Source organism: Cricetulus griseus, chromosome 2 (assembly GCF_003668045.3).
Source record: "Cricetulus griseus strain 17A/GY chromosome 2, alternate assembly CriGri-PICRH-1.0, whole genome shotgun sequence".
NCBI classification, from domain to species: domain Eukaryota; kingdom Metazoa; phylum Chordata; class Mammalia; order Rodentia; family Cricetidae; genus Cricetulus; species Cricetulus griseus.
This window is the reverse complement of record NC_048595.1, coordinates 80,084,415-80,109,469: the sequence shown is the minus strand read 5'-3', so window position 1 is coordinate 80,109,469 and position 25,055 is coordinate 80,084,415. Positions and strand designations below refer to the sequence as shown.

The 25,055-nt window shown below is 41.0% G+C and overlaps 1 protein-coding gene and 1 non-coding gene across 2 annotated transcripts in view; one reads left to right on the top strand and one right to left on the bottom strand.

Moving 5' to 3' along the window:
- The window catches only part of LOC100750695 (astrotactin-2), a 933,092-nt gene that overhangs the window by 332,629 nt on the left and 575,408 nt on the right, over window positions 1-25,055 (bottom strand). The window contains 1 exon segment of the mRNA XM_027400261.2: window positions 11,298-11,464. Coding sequence (XP_027256062.2) covers window positions 11,298-11,464 — 167 coding nt within the window.
- Window positions 8,327-8,458, top strand: LOC113833985. The gene has a single exon (XR_003482217.1). It is a non-coding gene; the product is annotated as a U11 spliceosomal RNA (small nuclear RNA).

The window sequence follows — 25,055 nt, the reverse complement described above, 5'->3', positions numbered from 1 at the left end:
AACTTTCCTAGGTTCAGTGTCATATCCATTAAATGAGGATAATTGCAGCCCTCATCAAGAGGCTGATGTGAGAATTAGAGATAACTTGGAGACAGTACAATACTTCACTTTTCATATAGTAAAAAGCCAGTGTGTCACCCATTGCACTTGTTGTCATTTGCCTATAATAGGCCAGTTACACTTTCCAGGGACTATAACTTCTCTCTAGATCCAGGTTTTCCTAGAGTTGCAATTGACCTTTCCTTCCTTTTACTTTTATTCTTGTCAAAATATAAAATTAGGAACTTCTTATGTGCTGTTCAATAAGAATGAATGATATATACAATTTATATCTTATATATGTAACTAATAAGTATAATACATAAGCAAAATAAATGCACTGCATAAATATTCATCTCTATATTCAAAACTCAATCCTGTATCCACAAAATCACAGATACACAAACACTCTATAGACTACCTTATTTGCTACTTACAACCAATAATAGATGTATTAAATATGTTATTAACCAATCAGTGACTCTATTAGGGGTATGTGGAACCTCTTCAATGTAGGGACTAGTGGAATGGAAGTTATGCCCCTGGAGATGAAATGTCCTTGAGTGAGATATTAACTCTTAGATACTAACTCTTCTTTCTTTCTTTTACTTCCCTACCATTGTGAAGTAAGCAGTTTTCCTCCTCTGTCACATTCACCTGCCAATCATGTACTGTGTTGTGTGACATACCCATATGACACCCTGGGTCCAACAGGACCAAACATTCACAAACTGAGACCTCTAAGATTATGAGTTCAAATAAGCCACCCTGTAGTCAAATAGACCCTTAAAGGACAGTCACAAGAGAACCAAGTATCAGCCCCCAGCAGCTGGAAAATACAGGAGGAAAACTATTCTAAAGTCTCCTGAATATAACCATCACTGCCAGTGCCTAGATTTGAGGAATTTTGACAGTTGGAGCTGTAGGGTAGTCAGCTTGTGTTGTTCTTAGTTACTGAGTTTGTGGGGGTTCACTACAAAATCAACAGCAGAAGCATCAGCTCATAGAGGGGCACTTCCCTGCTCCCATTGTCAAATGAGAAAACCAAGGATAAGAGACAAGAATGGGCTACTTGAGCTACTTCACAGCAGGGTTAGGAGGTGGACCTAGGGTGTCATACCTCAAGCTCAGTGGATGTGAGTCTATATGCACAATTTTAACAACAACATTGATTATTCCAGGGACTTCTCTTTTGCTTCAGGGTGGAAAAGGATTATGGTTCAGCAAGAAAGGAAGAAAAAGAGAGAAAACAAAACAGCCTGGGGTAAGCTCTGTAAGACCCTATACACCCAGGGCAAAAACCCAGCTTCACAAAGGCAAATGATCCTCTGAGTTTTGAAATGTGAACAATTCTCTTCCTCGGGGCACCTTAGTACATAGAAAGATTTATGTGACGGTCTGTTTAGCTGTTGCTTTCTTTTGAAATTTTATTTCTGTATGATGCCACATAATTATACGGCTTCTCTAGAACATTCTGTTGTCAGGGAGGTTTTTTTTTTTTTTTCTTTTTAAACAGAAATTTGAAAGAGCGTAGGCTCACAGGAAAACAGCCAAGATCGGCATGAAATTATATATTTATACATATGCCAAGTGCAAAACATAAAATAGGTACAGACACAGAGTGGGCATTTCAGCTGAAAGCAATGACTGTGCCTCTTTTAATATGCTCATCACACTGGAGGGATTATAGAGCTGTGTGGGGGTTTGTAAAGAGCCCTATAAAACTTTCTCTATGTCTGGTCAACAACATGTTTGTTTATTTAACCTTCAGAGTAATATGGAGAGATGGGCACTTTAATTTTTGCATTGCTATTGAAAATCTGAGTCTTGGGATAGCTGACTTCTTTGACCAAGGTCACATGAATTCTTGGAAGAACTAGGACCTTGACACTGCTCATCTTCCTCTATATCCAGTGTTCTTCCACATTAACATAAATTACCCTTTCTAACCCTCTTCATTTTTTTTTAAATGAAAAATGAGGACCCTCTAGAAAAAAAGTCAAATTCTCAAAGAACACACTTTTCCAATTTTATTTTTGTGATTTCTGGATTGCTTATTCCATCATTCTGCAGTGGTTTATGTGACCAATAATATTATTTATTGAAATACATAAACTAGAAATAAACACGGAAATCAAATCCTTACAGAACATTTGAAAATAAAGAAAATTTAAGGCCAAATGGAATGGAAGGAAATGCACACTAGAGACTTGGACCAACATGGGAATGAAATTGGACTGTGATGACCATGATTACATAGGGACAAGCTCTTTTTAGGTCACTCAGTAGGGCCATTAGACACATACCTCAACAGTTTTATTCCCACTATTTAGTGTTGCAGGAGCCTGTCTTGCTGGCTGGGGTCTCAAAATTGGCCCAATACTAACCAAAATGAAGACCTGTAAAGTTTTCCTCCATATAGTCTTGATCCAATGATTTTACTTAAAGAATAAAGGAAGTTTGTAGAAAAAAACATTTTGGAAGTAATGTACTCAAATCTCTTTGGGAAAAGGTAAAAGAAGGCAAAGGAAAGAGAAGGTAAAGAAGAGGAGGGTGTAGGGGGGAGATGGAAGGGAACTGAGGAAAGGGAGAAAAGAGAAAGGGAAGATGACAGTTTCCATGGGACACTCTAGGCTAATTAAAGAGTAGACTTTATCCACTCTTTACAATTATAAGAAACAGTGGCATTTCCCACTAGGAAAGAAAAAATAATATCATTTCAACTCTGTCAAAATTATTGGTAAAAAGTTAATTTAATTTTAATTCTATATTGAAGCAGAGGCAAACACCCACAGCTATACACTGAACTGAACTCTGGAACCCAGTTTCAGAGAGGGAGGAATGAAGATCAAAGGGATCGGGACCAGGCTGGTGAAACCCACAGAAACAGCGGGCCTGAACAAGGGGGAGCACATGAACCCCAGACTGTTGTCTGGGAGGCTAGCATGGGACTGATCCAGACCCCTGAACGTGGATGTCAGTGAGGAGGTCTCAGCACTCTATGGGCCCCTGGTAGTGGATCAGTACTTTTCCCTGGTTTAAGAGGGGGCTTGGAGATCCCATCCCATGTGAAGGGATGCTCTCTTGGACTGGACACATGGGGGAGGGTCTAGGCCCGGCCCAGGATGATGTGGCATACTTTGGGGCCCCCATAGAGGTCCCTACCCTCCCTGGGGAGCAGAGAGGGGAAGGGTGGGGACCAGTGGGGGTTTGGGGGAGGTGAGGGAGACAGAGAAGGGATTGACATGTGAAGCAAGCTTGTTCCTAATTTGAGCTAATAAAAAAGGCTAAGTAGAAAAAATATGGAATTATGTGCATTTTACAATAAACATATATTTCTCTTCAACAGAATTCATCATTGTATTGACTACCCCCAGATACACTAGGAACCTTGATGTGTAATGTTCCTTTTTATGCTGTGAATATTACCATTGGTTAATAAATAAGCTGATTTGACCAATAGCCATGCAGGATAGAGACAGGCAGGAAATACAAACAGGGATGCAAGGAGAAGAAAGGCAAAGCCTAGGAGATGCAAGTAGCCCCTGGAGAAGCAAGATGTGTGGTAATAAGCCATGGGTCTTGTAGCAATACACAGATTAATAGAAATGGGTTAATTTAAGTTGTAAGAGCTAGTTAATAATAAGCCAGAGCTGACAAGCCAAACTGTTTGTAATTAATATTAAGCCTCAGAGTGATTATTTTATAAGCATCTGTGGGACTTGGCAGAATGTAGAAAAGTTTCTCTTTGCAGAACCTGAAGCACCGACTCTCATCTATGAGCCTTACATTCAGTGTAGATGGAAGTTCTGTCTTACCTGGTCCCATAGCCATTTTGCCCCAAATATATACACAGAGACTTATAGTAATTATAAACTGTTTGGCCATTGACTTAGGCTTCTTATTGTTTAGTTCTCTCTTAATTATTAACCAATGCCTATTAATCTATGTATTTCTTCATGACCTCATCCTACCAGAGAATGCTGTGCATCCTATCTTCCTAGCAGCTACATGGCATCTCTCTGGCAGCTCACTCTCTGCATCCTCTTCCCGGAATTCTCCTAGTCTGGTAGCTCCACCTATACTTCCTGCCTGGCTACTGGCCAATCAGTATTTTATTCATCAACTAATAAGATAAATATATACAGAAGAACATCCCCCATCATTCAGCTAGTCTGTGTTTTGTAAATCTTAGACTATTTTTCAGAACTAGCATTTCCTATAGCCTATAACAAAGTGCCTTTCAAAACCCATGGGCAAACTTTTTGTTTCCCTCAATTTGCTGATAATTTGAAAGTGTTTAATGAACAAAGGCCATAATGTTTGATAATAATCTGGCTTTCAGGTATTCAGATATAGCTCATTGTCTAACTTGCTGAGACCCTAGATCTTATCTTCAGCACTAAAATTTCCCTCTAGCATGTAGGCAGGCATCCAATGTTAATTCAGTATTGTGAGTTGAATGTGAAATGTCCCCTATGGGCTCATGTATTTGAATAATTGGTCTCTAGCTGGAGGTGTTGTTTGGGAAGGCTCTGGAACCTTCAATATCTTACCCCCATTCCTGTTCATTATCTACTTCCTAGCTGTGGATACAATGTGACCAGCTGCCTCCAGCTCCTGCCACCAAGGATGGACTGTGTGCCCTTAAACTTAGAGCCATAATAAACTCTTCCTTTCTGCAGTTGCTTCTTGTCTGATATTTGGTCCAAGCACTGAGAAGAATATCTAATGCTACTAGTGGTAGAGTCTACATTCTTTAGCTCAGATACAAATGGAGAGAGCTCTGGTTTTAGCCCATTAGGCAGAAAATGACCAAAACAAGTGCTGAATGCATGAGTCTGTCCATAGGTTACTAATGCTCAAAATTACATCCATTGTCTCCACTCACTAGCTCAGTATTGTCTAAAGCCAGAGCAGACATTACTTTGGGGAATGAAAATAAGGAATTCCCTTTAGTACTCATGTGCATTTGTCTTCTCTCCCTCCCCAAATCATGTAAACAGAACATTCAACCCACAGGACAATTAGGACGATTTGAGGGTGGCATGTTTCTGAGTCCATGTATATAAATGCATTTTCTTTTGAAACAAATTTTAAGGTCTATTTATCTTATATGTTTGAGTGTTTTGTCTGCATATGTATGTATCCCTGATGTGCACAGAGGTCGGGTAAAAACATCAGATCACCAGGAACTGGAGTTATAAATGGCTGTAACATACCATGTGGGTGCTGGGGACTGAACCTGGGTCCTCTACAGGAACAACAATTGCTCTTAGCTGCTGAGCAAACTTGCCATCTTGTAAACACATTGTCATTGAAGCTGGAGCTGAGAAATACTTGGGATAGTTCAAACTTCTACCTTTTCCTCTGAAGAGTAGTCCATGTGTCTGTGAGCCTTGATTTCCTTTCTAAACACTCCAAGAAATATGAAAAGTCCAAAACTCTTGAAACGCTCAGCATTGTTCACATGGGAACAAGTGGGTAAATGTCTTAGTTAATAACACCAAGAAACTGCACAGACCCCCAAAACATATTTAAAAACATAAAACAGAATCTTTTGCTCAAGCAAATACAACTACGTAATCTACTGTATTGTTTTCATAACTGTTTGCTTTCATTGCCAAGAAGCACAAAGCTAAATTTATTCTATTGAGTGACTTTCTCATTTCAGACTCCCAACACTATTTTCTCTTTTCCCCTTTCATTGCTTATGCATACTCCTGCTTAACCCTGTCTTAATATTAGCAACTTAAAAAAAAAACTTCATCGGGTTTATGTAGATAAAATTAAGTTCTCTTGGAAATGTGTGTGGTAGACATTGTAAATACACCCACACAAACACAGCAGATAAGTGCAGTTGCTAGGCAACTTGCTGGGGTCTTCACAGAAGGCAGTGCCTCCCCATCTATAAGATTCATTCTAAACAATTAGTTTAGAGTTCAGTGACTTCACAACCTACCTCAAAGCTTCTGCCAGCCACAATGGTTACCTGGCCTCTGCTTCCATCCATCAGGACCAAGGCAGAGCTCAGGAACCTGCTCACAGTATTCTCTTTGTCCTTGGTGGACAAGAACCTATGATCAATGTTTCACTACATTGTTAGCATCTCATATAATCCCAAACACAGAGAGGATACACCAAACCCAAGGCAAGCAAATTCTCTCATTCAGCTGTTAAAGTTTTGAAGAAGCCCTTGGGTCAAGAAGTAGTATATAATGGTAGCACAGACACCATTGAGGTTTGAATAAGAATGACCTCCATAGGCTCATATATTTGAATGCTTAGTCACCAGGGTTGTGCTACTTGGGAAGGATTAGGAGATGTGAATTTGTTCTAGTATGTGTGCCCTTGTCAGCCTAAGTGTGGTCTTGTGGGAGATGTGTCACTGGTGATAGACTTTAAGGTTTCAAAAAGTCCATGCCAGACCTAATCTCTCTCTCTCTCTCTCTCTCTCTCTCTCTCTCTCTCTCTCTCTCTCTCTCTCTCTCTTTTTCTCTCTGATTATGGATCAGAATGCAGCTCTCAGTGACTTCTCTAGCATTTAGCCTATCTGCCACCAGGATCCCTGCCATGATGATACTGGACTAACCCTCTGAAACTGTAGGGAAGGCCCCAGTTAAATGCTTTCTTTTATGACAGTTGCATTGGTCATGTTGTCTCTTTATAGCAATAGAACAGGAACTAAGACTGACATCTGGGTTGCTAAGAAATAGCTTCTTTTCTTAAAGGGTACATGGCATTACAGGTAAGTCAGGAATTCAGTGAAGTTCCCATAGATAGAAAACCATGTAGTGGGGCCGGAGAGATGGCTCAGTGGTTAAGAGCACTGACTGTTCTTCAGAGGTCCTGAGTTCAATTCCTGGCAACCACATGGGATTTAGTACCCTCTGCTGGTATGAAGGCAGAAGACTGTATACATAATAAACAAACAAAATATTTTTTTAAAAAAGAAAACCATGTAGTGGGTGTGTCATTCTGGCAAGAGTCTGTCAATCTGGGTAGTTAACCAGAGATCCAGCCTGTAAGATATGTCCAGATATCATGAAGAAAATTAGATTAGCCACAAATGGTGGCGAATGCAGGTAATTCTAATGCTTGGGAGGTATAAGCAAAGAAAATCTGGAATTTAAGGTTATCTCTGGCTATATAGTCAATCCAAAGCCAGCTTGGGCTCCACGAGACCCTGTGTCAACCACCCACCACCACCTGTAAAAAATGAATCACAGGTTAATATAAGTATTCCTCTCCTTCATCAGAGGATGAGTAGAAATGAAGAGTTTTCTATTCTTAACTATATAGCATATAGAATGTTTCATTGGGTATGCCAATCTCCATAGCATTTGTATACTATATTAGACACATAAACATAAGAATACCAAAAAGAAAAATTCCTTTCTATATGTTCTCTGATCCCATTTGGTAAATACTGAGCCACCATTTAAGCAGTCTTTATTTGAAAGCCCTGATATTATTACCCAGCACTGAGGTAACTGTGCATCACGTTCATGAATCCCATGATGTTCAGGAGAACTTTGCTGAAGATGCTGCTGCTGGACTTAAGAATAGAAAATAGGTGGTGGTGGTGCACTCCTTTAATAAACTCAGGCGGCAGAGGCAGGTGGGCCTCTGAGTTCCAGGCCAGCCTGGTCTACAGTGAGTTCCAGAACAGCCAGTGCTACACAGAGAAACCCTGTCTCTCTCAACAAACATACAAAGAGTAGAAGGTGACAAAGAGATGTATGTCCAGGTGAAAGGACCAGTGTAGGGAATGCTGTAGCCATGCCTGTTTAGGGGCTGGCTACAGGTGTTCCTGACCACACCTGGTCAGGGTGCCTGAGGGAAGGTTAAGAGTGAGGGATGCTCATGTGGCGGCCCTTCTTTCGCTTTCATCTTCGGCTTGCTGTACTTACTGCTGCCCCGCAGGCTGGCTAGGTCGCTCTGTAAGTAAGGCTTTTATCTATTAAATTTCCTTGTATTTTACCTGACTCCATATTGGTAATTTCCCACATTAGGCCAGGGAGACAAATGGGATGATTTGGGTACAGGGAGAAGAAGGGTTAATGAGAGAACAGCCCTGCCAAATTTTAGAGGCTGAAGCATCACTGGGAGAGGTATGTGTGTGAAGTATTAACTGAAAAAACCAGATGAGCAATGCCTTAGGTTGACTTATGTTAAGTGAATAAATTTTAAAAATAATTACAAATTGAGCATCTACTGTGTGCTAGGCTCTGTTCTAGGCACTGGATACAGAGTAGGAAGCACAATGTATCAATTCAGGAATTAAAAAACGGGCTTCTGTCAGGAGTGGCACACGTAGGGCAACTCGATTGCTCTGTGTGCAGAATTGACATTAAGAGATTTCAAAAGTCTGGTCTGATTCCTTGGTGGCTGGTGGTTGTTGGTCCCCAAAACCAACAAACAAATAAAAATCCAGTAACTGAATACTTAATGCTACAGCTTCCTCCCCATAAACTAATAATTACATAGCTTACTGAATGCTTCATTCCACCTGCCAGTCTTCCTGCTTGCATAATTTCATTTACACCCCACAATTGTGCAGTCACTTCTGATCCTATGTTAAAGAGCAGAGACTCAAAGAGATTGAGTTACTTTGCCAAGATCCCTTGACTGGATGTATTCAGAGGCTGGCAGCTGATAGCCGATCAGTCTTGCCTGAGGCTGGAGCCACACAGCCTAGGTTGGAATTCCTGTGCCCACCAATTGCCAACTATGTGACCTTGGGCAAGCCATCAAGCATTAGCACTCTGTGCTTGGTTTTCAAATTGGTAAAGGAGAAATCATAACTGCCCCCTTCTTGCAGAATTGTCCTGAACATTAACAGAGCAGTCACTTAGAAGTGCTTAATGAATCATTAGCTGCTGTTATTAACCTGGCTACAAACAGATTTATGCAGTTCTCTCCTGTCCAACCTTGGAAAGGTCATAGAGCTTCATGTGGAGCTGAGCAAAGGAGGGTCTGTTTTGTTTACCCTGTTTAATTTAACAGCATCTTACTTCTCTCTCAGCCAACTATCTCACAAGCACCTGCTAATAGCCTTCATTGTTTACAGTGCTTCTAACAAGTGTGGATAACTTCTCATTTGCATCCTTAATAGACAGTTTCCAAAACCTGTGGAAACTACAGTTGGTTTTAGGAAGCCTGAATTCCATTTCCTTTTTTTGTCCTGTTTGCCAACAATGAAGGGGCTCTAACAGCTAGACCAAAAGCTAATCCAGTCTTGTTTAAAACTTTCACAGAAATTTCATGGTACAAAAGGTCAGTGAGCCCAGTCTCACAGACCAGCAAATCAAAGTGGAGAGCATGATGTCATCAGAAAAAATCAAGCAACTCTCATCAGGCCACGCAGTGTCATTATGCTGCTCCACTCAAGGTGTGGCTGCAAAGCTCTCTGGGAACTCACATAAATATGATGCAGGCAATGCATCATTCCCTATAATAACCCTGTAATAACAGAGAGACTATTATGCCTATGTTACAGAGGAGGAAACTGATCTACAGAGTTAAGCAGTGTTAAGTCATATGCCAAAGGCCATGAGCTACGTTACCATTGCTATGGCCTTGAATATGTTACTTAACAGGACAGTAAAGCAGACAGTATTTTGTACTCTCCACAATTATCTTTATATTGAGACAGGTCTTATCAGCATTTTACAGATGACAAAGGACAGGAGTCCTGGGAGGCTACTGCCTAAAGGACAGAGAGAGTCCTGGGACAAGAATCTATTGAATCCAAGGTGCCCTGCAGTGCACACTGGGTAGAAGGTGATGATGGTTTCTGATGTCAAAATCCATTACTCCTGTGGCTGCCGCTGTGACTGTTGTTATTTTCTGCAGAACACCCTCCAACAAAGTGCACAGAGAGGAAAATAAACAATGATAAGAACACAGCTGATTCTGTATGCAAGCCTGCAGATCTGAGTCCATGCATAATTTACTCAACACTGCCCTGCAGTCACTTAAGCTGAGGAGAGACTGCCATAAATTTAGGTGTGCATACACTAATTTATTTCTTATTTATTTTATCGATACATATCTAAGGCCTCCAGCAAGCTGCTTCAACATCTGCTTTAAGGCACCAGCAGCCCCAAGTTTGAAAGGGGCAAGAGAGGAGACCCTGAACTAAGTACTTAACTCTGGACTAGACCCATGAAAGAAAGTTAAATTGATTTTCTGGTAAACTGGCATCAAACCCATGCCTGCACCCACTTTTTTCTCTTTTTTGGTGCACAGGACTGTAAAGGTTGCTAAGTCTCTCTTGCTCTGCTTTGCTTGGTAATGAGAAAGTCTGGTACACCTCTCACCGGGATCACAGGACTGTTTTTAAGTGACAGAAAGCCAAAGATGAGCAAATCAGAGAGGCAACAAGTAGGAGGAGAAAAACAGAAGTGTTGTTATTTTCCTGAGAGGGTACTGAGACCCAAACACAATTCTAGGCACTGAGGCAGCACAAGTATCATCTAAATGATCCCTTGAAAGAATCCTCATCTGCCCCTGTGTGTAAGAATAGGCATCTTTCACAGGTTGGTAAGCTGCAGCTGGGAGAGAGAACAGAGGCCATGGGGGAGCATATTCAGTCAATCTGAATGTGGTCTCTTCTTCATTTCTCACACTGATTTCTAAATTCACTTTGTTCAGCTAGGGATGTAGCTCAGTGATAGAGCACTTGCCTGGCATGTGAAAGGCCCTGGGTTCAATCCCAAGCCTTTTCCAACCAATAAAAAAGGAAAGATAAAAATAGTAACAAAAGCACCTGGGCTTGAATTATTCAGAGTGCCTGAGGCTGTCTAGAAACTCCTCCGGTGTGATTTGCTTTATTTGGACCACTCCCCAGTTAGTTGTCCTGACCTAGACGGACATAGGACCCAGAGAGGCAAAACAGTAAACATTAACTGCTGAGTTCCCATAGTTTGCAATCTGGCAGAGCCAATGTGTGTATTTATGCACACACATTCAACATCCCTGAATCTGTCTCTACATACACTGGTGGGCTTTAAGAAGGACAGGGAAACATCAGGGACAGGAACCAGAATGAGACAACATCTATAACTTAGAGGCTTAAACATGAGTGTATGTGCTCTTCAGTCATTGTTTGCTTTCTTACCCATTCTTCTTTTGCACACCTAACTGGGCGTGAATCAAAAGAAGTAAAAGGCCAGGTAGTATTTCCTGAGCATTTGTCCACAGATTCACTTTAGCTATGTGGGAGTTCCTGGACCTCAGAAATGGAGACTCACCCGCAGAACATGAAGATGGTGCTGGAGGTGGCATCATAGGGCAAAGGTAGTGTCTGTTGCAGGCAAAGCTGCTCACACCCTCCATTAAAGCCATCAGAGCAGTCAATGCCCTTGGAGTGATCATAGCAGCCTGAGCCATCCTTCATGGGCCTCAGTTCCTCAGGACACTGTTTGGAGAGAACACAATAGGACGGTTATGGTGTAGGAGGTGGCAGGTTCCATCTCACTTCTCACACACAGATGTGGGCCAGAGTCTTATTAGACCCATTAAGAACAGTATGGCCTTGGATAACATTCTTTACTTCTATAACCTCAATATACCTTGCAATAATAGGGCTTTTGTGATCATCTTCTTCACTGAATTCTGAGACTGAAGGGACATAACGTTGCAAAATGCTTAGGACACAGACTTCACAGACCCATGTTGTAAATGTCATTAATGCCAACAGTGCTAGGATCATCTTTATTGTTTTTTTATAATTTATAACTATTGCCTGAAAGAGGTCTCCCATTATAAGAGTCACCTAGAAAGGCTTCTAGTTATATTTTAAAAAATTTAAAAAATATCCAAACCAAAACCTAATAATATGAATTTAAATTGCAGATCCTTTCATTGTGTGACCTTAGGCAATCACTACCCTCTCTGAGTTCAGTGCTGCTGTCTATGAAATAGATGCAGTGTAACTGTAGATTAGCTGTGAAGCTCAAATAGGAAGCATAAACACAAATACATACCTTTTCGATTCTGCCATGTAACTGGTACTCAAGAAATGTGTATTGATGTTCTATGTTGACTTGATTTCACTCCCACCCTTGTCCCTGGATCTCTAAGTGAGCAACTTGTATACTCATAACAATGTGGGGAGACTTCTAATCAGTCTGGCTTCTCTACATTGTCTTCTATATGGCCACTGAAATGATATTCTTGAACTGCACTATGCCTCAGCATCCATAAATAAATGAATCTGAAAATGCTTGGATTTGCCTTAAGCTAACAATAGACGTATTCTAAGACTTTGGGCAAACACTCTGTCAGCCATCTACACATCCTTGTATGGAACCCTATGTCCTAAGCAAATCCTCCAGAGATTCTCCCCTTCTAGGACCTCAGCTGTGACACAATTTTCTATGTGTCTTATGACTTTGAATCTCTGTGAACAGGAAATCTTATGTTGAAGTTCACTTGCCTATTAATTCCCATCATTCAGTGGGCTAAGCTCATCTCCACATCCACTGATGGAGAAGCAGTCTCAATGTCCTTGCCTTTTGAACAAGGTACCAGGTTATAATTTCAGTCACCTTGCTGTCATTTCCACTAAGATAACACCCAGAGCTCAGCCCTCTTTGTCTGTCAATAGACATCACTGATTAAAATGCCCCCCTTCTTGCCTCCCCTGACAGCTCTACAGTCTCCTCCTCATGATCCTAAAATTATAGGAACAACAACACACACACATCCACATTAATTTCCACAAACCACTGCAATAAAAAAGGAGGTCAGCTCTCTTGGAAATTAAATTTTGCCCGAGTATGATTTGTAATTACAAATGCACAAGAGAGTTCTTCCAGACATTTGAGACTGGTGCCAGCAAGGGTGATGGAGAAACTAGGTTATAAATGGCCTTTGTCAAGCTGCAGAAAGACTATAAAAGTGCTACATTTTGTGCTTAAAGAGAAAAATCAATTTTGCATGCGAGTGAAGTGTTGTACATATTAATACAAGCTCAGGAAGGGCCTTGCCTGTTTCTGAACATCAACTATCAGGCAGAAGGGCATTGATCATGTGGTTAATTAGAGCCAGTTACTATAGTGGGGGCTGGGTTCTGTCAACCTGGAAATATTCAGAAGCAAGTGTTTGACTTTCTTACCAAATAACATGAGATACCTGTCATAAGGTATTTGTCAAAGTTCTTTCCATCCCTTCCTGAATCCTCTGGCTTTTGTTCTTTCAATAGAGGGTTCAGATTGTGTGTGTGTGTGTGTGTGTGTGTGTGTGTGTGTGTGTGTGTTTCCCCCAGCAAGTTACCCCTGTTCTTGCTTCTTTAGTCCTTGTAAAAACACACAAGGGGACTGACAATGACTCCTGAAGATATGTGTCTACTGCAAGCCCCAGAAACTGTAAATGCTAACAATCATGGTAAAAAATTTGCTATTATTTTCAGTCACCTAGTGTGTGAATCCTTACAGTAGCCAGAGGAAACATAGAAGGACACTGTCACTGTTTCCATTCACAGATGAGGAGAGTGAAGAAGTTACATGATCAGGGTTGGAAAAGGCAGGGCTTCCTAAGTTTGTCAACTCTGTGGCTCCTATCTGAATTTTGTGTGTAGTAGTTAATCTTGATTATAAACTCAAATAGACTGAGATATGCATAATAGATTAGTGAAGCCCTAGGTGTCTATGAGGATATTTCTTTTTTTCTTTTTTCTTTTTAACTTTTTCAAAAGCAATCTTTTTATTTTACATACCAGTCCCAGTTCCTCCTTCCTCTCTTCATCTTATTCCCCCTGTGTTCCCCCACCTTACCTCCCATCCACTCTTCAGAGAGGGTAAGGCCTCCTATAGTGAATCAACAAAGTTGTCATAACACATTGAGGCAGGACAGAGACCCTCCCCCTGTATCTAGGCTAATCAAGGTATCCTTCCTTAGAGAATGGACTTCAAAAGGCCAGTTCATGCACTAGGAATACTGGTCCCACTGCCAGTGGTCCCATAAACAGTCACCTACATTCAGAGGGTCTAGTTCGTTCTTATGCAAGTTCTCCAACTGTCAGTCTGCGCTCTCACTTGCTTGTGTCAGCTGTTTCAGTCAGTTTCCCCATAGTGGTCTTGATCCATTTGCTCATATTATCACTCCTCCCTCTCTCCCGCCTTCCCCTGTAATCAGACTGATGATTACCTTAATTGTCATAAAACCTTCATCCAGTAACTGATGGGTTCAGATGCAGAGATCCACAGCTGAGCACTGGGACCAGCTCCTGGAGTCCAGTCAAAGAGAGGATATTTCTAAAAGGGGATTTTATCATGATGGTACTGACCAAATCATTGGTTTAATCCACTGATGCAATTCAAAATGTAGATACTGTATTTAGAAGTAGGAAAGCTGAGAGGAGTAGATTACTGAGGCATGCCTTGGAAGGTTGTGTTTTGGTCCTGCCCTTTTTCTTCACTCTCCATGCTTCCTGGCTGATGTGTGATCAGCAACTTTTCTCAGCTATGCCCAGGTCCTGCTATAATGATCTGCAGGACCACAACCCAGAATCAATAGAGCCATCTGATCCCAGATGGAATACTTTCATGCCATGACCCACAATAAGCATTTCCTCTTTTGAGAGTCATGCTGGGTAGAGTAACATTGAGTCTCAGCTGTTCTAAGCAACTTACTTTACAACTGAGGTTCTGAGGATGGAAGCACATCCCCCACAGACTATCACCTAAAGCATCAGGTCTCCCTAGCCTCAGTTGTGGGCTCTCAGCCCACACACTCCATTTTGGTTATGTAAGAAGTCTGCTGCATCCCTCAACTGTAAATGGGAACAATAAGGCCTTTATTGATGAATTGATGGCATTTTTGCAAACTGAGAAAACACACAAGGTTTTCTGTGTCTGGCTTTGGGTCTGCCATATAATAAACAGTCAGAAAGTGAAAAAGATATGAATTGTAAAATAATAAACATATGTGCCCTTAGCCCCATAGCAAACTGAACTAAAACTTTACACACACACACACACACACACACACACACACACACACACACACACACACACACCTTTTTTAAAAAATAGAAACTTATTCATGCTTAGAATTAAAAAGAAAACTTGAAACATTTGGTCAGTAAATAAACGTGTAATTTATAAATAAGAGCATTACAGTCTTCTGTTCACTTTTCTTATTGATTTTTCTATTTTCTTTTCTCCTCTTAGTGGCTGGGATATCCAGCACTATGTTGAATAACAGACATTACTCTTGATGATGCCCCAGAGAAAACAGGTTGCCACAGTGTCCTGCTGTTTTTATATCAACGACTGCTTTTCAATATTGCAAATCTCTTCAGAAAGCATATCTTTCTGAAACCAAACTTTACCTGTGCTTTTCTGAACAAACTAAAGCTTTTTGGAGTCTTTCTGCTAAACCTTCTGTTCTTTGTATTCACTGTAAACCTGGGTTAAATCAGTAAGCAAAATCCACTAGCTTTGGACTTTCTTGGTATTTACTCTGCCAAATTAGCTAGCTTGTTACTTTATCCTAACATAAAAATCTAAAGACATAGACAAAGCATAAACATATTTTTTGACAGAGTACAGCATCCAATTCCCACTGGAGTCACTGTCTCATAGAAATCCTCATACAACATGTTTACCATTGGCACTTTGGTCTTCTGAATCCCTTTCTATCAGAATCACCCATTCAGTTCTGTCTTCATCTCCACCTGCCTGGGAACCAGTGCAAAGGCTTAAGAACTAGGTAAGGTTCAATTGTAGCAACAGCCCCAGTTCTGAGACATTGATTTCCTGTTTTAGTTCCTTTTGTATCCCAGTGACCAAAATACCTAAGAAAAACAACTCAAGGAAAGAATTTCATTTGGTCAGTGTTTCCGGTCATGGCGAGAGGGGGGAAGAGGAGACTGTTCATCTGGACAGGCAGAAAACATAAGATGAAGAAAGTATTGGGAACCAGGTTGAAACTTTTTGTTCACACCTTCCAGTGTCTTACTTCCTTGAGCTAGACCCCTTCCCACACACACACACAAAGGTTCTCCTCCAACCAGCCTTGTCCCCATCCCCCAAGTACCACCACAAGCTAGGAACCAAGTGTCAACAAGTGTGCCTTTGGGAGATTTTTCTAAATCATGCAATGAAACACTTAAGAATTTCTCTTTGGTCCATGGGACACTTAGAAGCATGTTGTTTCTGAGCTGGGTGGTGGTGGCGCACACCCTTAATCCCAGCACTTGAGAGGCAGAGGCAGGCAGATCTCAGTGAGATTGAGGCCAGCCTAGTGTATGGAGTGAGTTCCAGGACAGGCTCCAAAGCTACAGAGAAACACCATCTTGAAAAAAAAAAAAAAAAAAAAAAAGGTGTTTCCAAGTATGCAGAGATGTTTGCATAATCAAGTTGCACATTTCCAAATAATTCACTGTTAAAATATTAACTCTTATTTTGCTATTTGTTTCTTTTTGGTCTTTGTGTGGTTATTAGATCATGCGGACAGAGCTCTGGTATGTGATGTTAGTATCCTGATAATAAAGGGAAATCACAATTCACTTTCTTTCAAATAATGAAGACACAGGAAATAAAGCAAGTCAGGAAACGGTCCTTTCTAAAACATGGATCAGTTCCAGCACTGGCTTCAGAATTCTGGTCTTTAAAACTGCCAGGTAAATGAATGCTAGTTAAGCCACCCAGTCTGTTGTATTTTGTTACAGCAGCCTGTCTTGAAAACTATGCTCTGTTATTTATTTCTAGCTTGCTTCTACTATGCTTCTACTATGTTTCTTATATCATATATAAGATTTAAGTCTATTGAGAACTTTTTCCTGGAAAAGAATGTATCTCCTATCTTACCACGTATTTTGTAGGCACCAGAACATATTTAAATTTCAGTTTGTGGCACAGTATTCTAGTAAAGTTGAGAGATAGTGTTGCTTGGTCCTTTGTATAATTCTGCTAATTGTCTGTTGTTCTGCCAGATGTTGAAGGAGGAAAACCAAAGAAATCAACTATAATTGTGGATGTGTCTTCCTTGTCATTCTTTCAGTTTTTGCTTTGTTCATTTTTCTGTGTTGCTTGGTATATAAACATTTATGGTGATTATCTGTGAATGAGTCCATAATTTGTATACAACAGTCTTCCCTGGTAATTTCTAATAAGTTGTATTTTATTGAATATCAATATAGCCAGTCCTACTCTTGTTTTATGTATGATTCATGTCTGTCTCTCTTCTTTAAGCTTCAACCTTGAGATGTAAAATGAATTTCAGATAGGTAGCATATAACTGAAGAATGTTTTCAACCCACCTGCTAATTCTTATCTTTAAATCTGTGTATTCAGATGACTTAGATTTAATGTGTCGATTGATATATTACTGATGGTCTGTTTTTTGTTCTCCTTCATTTCTCCTTTTTCCTTTCTTTCCTGTGGGTTATAGTTAAGAGTTTCATTTGAATTTATCTATTATTGAGTACATGTCCTTGTATAGTTTTAGAGTTTGAGTGCTTTAGGTTTATATAACTTGTGCGAGTCTACAGGCACCCTGTTTTTTTCCCCAGGTGAAGTAATGTTTTCTAACTTTATTTCTCATGTCCATTGTTCTTCTTCCGATGTAATGAAATTTCTTCATCATTCCTTTAAATACATCTAAAACCAATCAGACAGTACTGTTAATTTTAGTTTCAGTCATCAAACACAAAGTTTTAAAGAGAAAGGTCTATTGTGTCTACTTGTATTTTTTTTCTCCTTCCTTCTCAGTGGTAAAAATTCCTCATGTGACCATTTCTTTTCTTTCTTGATTGATTAAAGGATGGATTTTTTTTAAGACTAGGTCTCATATAGCCCAGGCTGGCCTCTCAGCTTCAATGTCAGAGTGCTGGAATTTCAGACATGCTGCTCCCCCATCATCTACTTGTTTATGATTTCCTTTCTGTTTAGACAATGCCCTCAGCCATTCTTTTGCAGACAGTTTGCAGGAAACAATCTCTCTTGTCCCTGTAGCTGTGAATGTTTTTTTATTTCTCTTTGATTCACAGGGGATGTGTTCATTGGATATTTGATTTTTTCATCATTCAGTAATTAAAAGAATTGCACTTGTTGGTTATGGTGGTGACCACTTCAGTATCAGCACTTCGGAGGCAGAGGCAGGCAGATGCCTGTGAGTTCTGGGCCAGCCTGATCTACATAGTGACTTCCAGGCCAGTTAGGGATACCTAGAAAGACCTTGTCCCCCACCTCAAAACCACAAAAAATTGCATTTTTCCCATATGGCTTCTTAAGAAATCTCTACTATAACTAAAATTATGTTGCTTTCATTAATACGGTCTAATTTCATTTTCCATTCACCAATCTTTTTAAAATATAAAAAATGACTGATGTTTTGATTGTTAACTTGTTTGTATTTATCCTGCTTTGCATGTGCCCAGCTTTTTTAATCTACAGGTTTTCAAAAATTGAGACCTGTTTATCTGAAAAACAGAAAATTTGGACAATACCCGAAGTCAAAACATAGTAACATGATGTGGAAATGCCCAGGCTTCCACTGGGATCTACTTGTCATCTCAACAACCTCCTGTTTTACATGTGTCCTCTGCTACTGCTGAAGCAGGGGAAAACTATTTCTGACAAAGATAGAGAGAAGCCCATGTTCTCCATGTGGCCTCCACTGACACCTAAGAGGTAAGGTCCCATTTGTGGCTGTGGGAGATGGCATCTGGCTCCACATTCGGTGTCACTGTTCCTTCCAAGATGTGAGGGATTACTCCTAGATGTGCTCAGTTCTTGGACCCTGATTCCACACTAGTGGGTTGGGCCTCCTTAGTGCTGGTCATTGATGGACATCCTGACTTTCCCCTAGTCTTCCTGTGACAACAATCCAAGAAGACTTGCTCCAGACTGTGTGTTAATATCGAAATTCCAGGCTCTTCATGAGTTCTGTTGTTGACAATGAGTAGAACAGGAGTAATGTGCTCATTACCTGAAGATGGAAATTAAAGTTTTGATGCTTTACTAGATATTTGCTGGCATGGAAGCAGGGCAAGTCCACATTTTCCCCTGTGGTTTTGGGAGTAGAGCCATTATTATTTTTTTTTAAATAATTGTTAGGCTTACTTAGCCACCATTCTCCTAGAAACTGACTGGAGCTAGCATGCTGTGGATGCCTTGGGGATTCTATTTTCTTTTTCTAAAATGTGCCTATTGGCATTTCTGAGTTGCTACCTATATTGGCAAAGAGAAAATTCTGGACACTCCCTTGTCCTGACTACCAATGTCCACAAGTCATAACTTGCTTTCCACCTCTGAGAGAGAGAGAGAGAGAGAGAGAGAGAGAGAGAGAGAGAGAGAGAGAGAGAGAGAGAGTTTGTGTATGTGTGTGTTGCATATAATGTCTAGGGGTGTTAGCTGTATTTAACAAGAGAAAATATGTCTATTCCCCTGCAGGCTGTTTTTGTACAGCCCTGCAGCTAAGAATGACTTTAACATTTTTTTTTAAGAAAAGGGAGAACAAGAGATAAAAATAAAAGACCACTTGTGACTTGCCAAATCTATATAGTACTTTACACTTAAAAAAAGAAAAAAGTTAGCTGCTGACCTATGACTTCAGCCCAGAAAGGCATCCACAGTTTGCTCGAAATATACCTGGAGGGTTTGGGGACAGTTGTCAGCAGAGGCACTGAGCTATTTGATTTGCTTCTTTGAAGAGATTACCCAAGTTAGTGAATTCAATTATCTCTAAGCAATTTCTTAGAGCTCACAAAGGAAGCCCTGGGAAGCAGGCTCTCAGAGAGTGGGAATGGGCATGGGGAGGAGGGCAAGTCCATGAAGCAGAGCCATCTGTCAGAGGATGTGCCTCTTCTCATTGCTGTATAGTAAGCAGGTGAGAGAGAAGAAGTCTGAGTAGAGTCAGCTGGGACATGCAAGTTCACAGCTCCCATTCTTCTCCATTTCTGGGGAGGATCCATAAAAAGATTCAGGACCAGGGTCTCTGAGCTTTAATCTATCTCAGTTCTAGAGGAAGACAACTAGGCTGCCTGGGAAATTCCCAGCTGTTCCACCATCAGCTGGTCCTCTCCAAATCCCCCCTCCCCCTCCCCCGCCTCTTCTCCTGCTCCCTGTGCCTGCTCTTGATGCTTCCCAGCCCAATTTTTCATCATCACCAAGCCATTTGTTTCTGTTTGTAATTATGCATTTTAATGTTCATTAATTATGGAATGCAAATTGCTCTGAGTGCAAAATTTGTAATGAGCTGTTCTGCCACCCCACCCCCATGTCTAGAAGGTGGCCCAGCTGTTCTCAGCAGAAGGAAAAACAACCAAGTTACAAGACAACATAACAAAACACCTTCTCCTGGGGCCCAAATGTGTTGTAAGTTAAATAAAGCTGAGGGGTTTCTTTGTGGCACCAATAGAGGGCCTGTCTCTCCTGGATCCTCAGAGACCTTGCTGTGTGCCACCTTTATCCATTTTTTCCTTAGGGACCTGGCCTCTGACTCCATGTGTATCCTGAACTGGTTCCTGGACTTCCTGACCTTGGTTCTTTTTAGCTAGAGGACAAGTAAGCCAGATCCCCACAGGCAGGGCAAACAATCTCTTAGAAACTGGAGTTTCATTTGCCCCTACCTTGGCCTCTAACTGGTTAGATGGTTTCAGTACTGCACAAAAGACTCTGTTTCCTCCACTATAAAATGAAGGCACTGGACAGTGGAAGTTGGAGAAACTGTTCAGTGTTCAGTTTTTTTCAAAGTATTGTGCAAAGGAGAGAACCATCTTGAAAGCCTTTGAGAGGCGCTGACTGAACATCAGAGACTTGATAAAGATGCCGGTGGCTTTGCTTAGCTATGATCAAACTGTACTATCCTCTGGGGGATCTGCAAGTGTTCAACTTCTCTAGGTCTCTTCATCAGAGCAAGTGTAATAACAGGGCTGCCTCCTAATTCCCATGTTCTTGTTAACTTGCGCATAGCTCCTATGATCTTGGTGAAAACTCAGTGACACACTGAGGCCATGATAAGGCTTTAGACCACGGGACTCTCTAGCACAGCATGCTGTTAATCATATAGAATACACAGAACTACAGTGAAGTCTTTCTTAGCAATGGCTTTGCTTTATGACTTGCTCTTCTGAGCCTCTGTTTCCACATTTACATAGTGGAGTAAGTAAATGAGATGTTGGCTTTTGAAAGGACCAAGTGAGATCACGCACCCTGACACAAAAAAGAGGCTCATGAAATGTGGGCAGTTTGCTAATTTCTCCAGACATGAAACCTTCAGTGAGAACTCAAGAAGACCATCTCAGAAAAGTCAGCAGACACAGACAGAATGACTCTTTGTTCTTATTGATAGTGCTAAAGTTGAAACAGTACACTCCTAGAAACTCTGTAAATGAGAGAAATGGGGCTCAGAGAGACCTTGTGACTTGCCTGAGGTCACACAGAAAGTGAGTAGTGGTGTGAACCTATCATTGAAGAGTTTCTGACTATAAATGCTTATATGTTCCCCTGGTCCTCATGGAGGCTGGACTACCTATCATGTCCCAGTGGTTCAGACTGATGTGGTCTACAAGGGTTTCTGGGAACCTTCTTAGAGGAGCTCTTTGCCTGGGGTGCTTTAAGATCAGAGAGGTTGCTTTCAACAGGTTTGGATGTGCAGGTAATATCCAGCATCTTGAGAAAAAGAAGGAGGAAGAAAACACGGCCATTATGTTAGATGGGGCAATTAGGTCATACTAGACGTGTGTGTGTGTGTGTGTGTGTGTGTGTGTGTGTGTGTGTGTGTGTGTGTGATATAATTTGCCATCTGCTGTCTTTGAGTTTTCACAAAGCCCAGAGTTTCCTTGAAGGTATAACCATTTATAGACAAGGTTACTGAAAACCATACAAGCTATGAAAGGGCTGCTGAATTCTTCAACACAAACTGTTGTTTGATAATGGAATGAGGGGAGTTGGTTTTCTGAGCCTGCTGAATGCTTCCTGTATGATTAGAGAAGGCCAAGCTGTCCCCCTAGTGCTAGCTCTACTCACCTCTCAGGCTCAATCTGTCAACAAGGCCAGCTAGTCTAGAAACTAATACTGACATTGATTTGGACAAACAGACCAGGCAAGATCCCATAATTACTGGGAGTTTTAATCAACTCATGCTGTTTCAATTGCCATTCAATTTGTATTAAGTCTCAATGCTGACAAGGAGGGAAGGACTATACTGCAATAAGAAACAAAGGGATCAATAGTCCTGGACTGTGGAAGAGCAGCTGTAGTCCCCACCAGTGTCCTCTGGCCTCAGGGTGGAGAAGGCAGAGAGCACCACAACTTCTAGGAGAGCTCTAAGCACACCCAAAGCCCCATCCCACACAGGCAACGCCAAACAGTTTCTGCTCTTTACAGGATCCAAGCTCTGGGCATGTGTCCCTGTTCTGGTTGTCCCTGTCTCCCTAAAGAAATGTACGTGCTCCTGTGGTACTCTTTTGTATGTCTCTTGCTGATCCTTGATATTAGAATGTTCAGGAGGAGAAAAAAAAAAGCATTGAAGTCTGGTACAAAAGCTATGCTTCCTAGCTGTTGTGACATTGGACAACTCATGACTTGTATGTCTCTTGCTGATCCTTGATATTAGAATGTTCAGGAGGAGAAAAAAAAAAGCAATGAAGTCTGGTACAAAAGCTATGCTTCCTAGCTGTTGTGACATTGGACAACTCATGACTTCTCTCCTCTGTTGGATTTGAAGTAGACTAGTTGATAAATAATGGTCTTTGGGGGTTGTGGGTAATATGTAGTACCATCGCAGGTAATAAGTACTTATGTTCAGCCTCCTTCTGTTGATTATTTGTTATTATATTTTGTGCTGCTGAGGATGGATCTCAGGGTCTCACACACGCCAGGCAAGTGGTTTACTGCTGGGCATCATGCCTCTCTTCCCTCCCTCTTTTGCACTGGTCAGAAAAAAAAATTTTCTTCCTTCTTTACCATGCTGAGATAATTTTTGCTATGCCGTCTGTCTCCCAAGACTCCTGGCTATTGAGGAGAGGGACTGTCACAAATTGTCTTGTTTTCAGCTCCAAATAGCATGCAAGGCAAGTGTGGCCTTTCTGGTTAGGCAGGACTGGGCCTGTGCTTCTCCTGGTGTAGCCATTATAATAAGTCCCTTCATTAGCATTTTAGGCCTTACTTCTCTCAATGTCAAATGAGCCTAGTTTATACCTACTTAACATTGTTATAGAATAAGTAGATTTCAGACATTTAATGCCCTACTTTGTTGCCTGACATGTGACAAAATTCCAAACCTTATGAAGTTTGTTATGACTATTATCACTTTTAATATTTGATGCCTGGTAAATATTTTTGAAATGTAATGTAAGTCTAGCTGTACTGCTTCATTTTGGCTCATCTTCCAGTGAAATACCAACAGGCCATCCTCTCCACATGCCAGCCATCTGTGCAGCATTCAAAACATGCTCACTGCAGGCACGACAAAGGAAATTGAAATGTTTTCAGGCCATCCTGTGTGCCAGGCACTGTGCATGGTGCTGTCCTCACATGACTTTGAAGAAGCTCTGCTGCAGTTCTATGACCTTGCTGGGAACAGCACATATTTTGCAAAGAGGAAACAGGCTTTAAGGCCTACCCTTCCCCTTGGTGTTCAGCTTCGGATGAGGAATAATATGTGGGTTCAAGGGTACCACTCTCAATCTCAGAGAGAATCTGCACTGACTGGAGGAACAGGTGAACGCCTAGACAGATTGCACTCGTGACTAAAGCCCTAGGATCGTGCCAAAAAAAACAAAGGCCAAATATTGAATCTAATCATGAGAGAGCCAAGTAGACATTTATAAAACTTATAAAAACAATCATATCAATTTCATTAACCATTGGGAAATTTCAAATCAAATCAAATCACAATGATTTCTATATTATTCTTACTGGGGCACCTATTACCAAATTAAAATAATAACAATGATAATAATAATGCACAGTAAAGAATATTTATAAAAATATTCTGTGGATATTTTTATAAAAGGATCTGTGGGCACATTGTTGATGGGATTGTAAGACAGTGTGGATGCTTACAAGATACAGGTTTCTCAAGAGAGAGAAAAAAGAAAACTATAATGTGGTCCAATGGTCCCACATCTGTGCATAAATCCAAAATAAGCAAGAGCAAGTTCTTGGGGAGACACTTGTATGACTGTGTTTGGCATTATTCATGGTGGACACAAGGTAGAATCACTGATAAATGGATGACTCACAAAAGATGTGGTGCATGCACACACTGGAATATTATTCTGCCATAAAATGGAAACTTTGATGCATGTGATACTATGGCTGAGCTCTGAAGACATTCTGAGTGAAATAAACTGCAAAAACCAATACTCCGCTTCACTTCCATGAGGTACTGAGAGACCATGGAAAATGAAATAGAGGTGGTCCCCACAAATTGGGGGTGGGAGAATGAATTTTTGTCTTAGATGGTATATTTCTGTTTTATCAGATAAGAGTGATTGTGGGCATTGGTGGACAAGGATATAAATGCAGTTAATGCTGCTCTGCCATAAACATAAAATGGTTATGATGATATGGTTAATATTGATTGTCAGCTTGACACAGGATCAGGAATCATAAGCCTCTAGACATGTCTACGTGGGATTATCTAGGTTAGGTTAATCCATACCTTGAATATGGACATCCCTGCTCCATGGTCTGGGGTTCTTAGACTGGATTAAAAAGAGCAAACCAGGTGAGCATGGACATAATGGAATATTATTTTAAGGTGTATGACTTTTGTTTAGGCTGCATTTGTTTAACTCTGTGAAGGTGTAATTCATTGCCTGTCTAAAACAGCTGACAGTCTAATAAAGGGGCTGAACAGCCAATAGCAAGGCAGGAGCAAGGGTAGGTGGGGTTGGAAACCAGAGAGTATAAATAGAAGGAGAAATGAAGAGGAGCAAGAGAGGAGATCAAGAGAACAAGGAGGGAGGGTGTCAAGGGCCAGCCACCCAGCCACTTGGCCACCCATCCACCTAGTCACCCAGGCACCCACCCAGCCATGGAGTAAGAAGG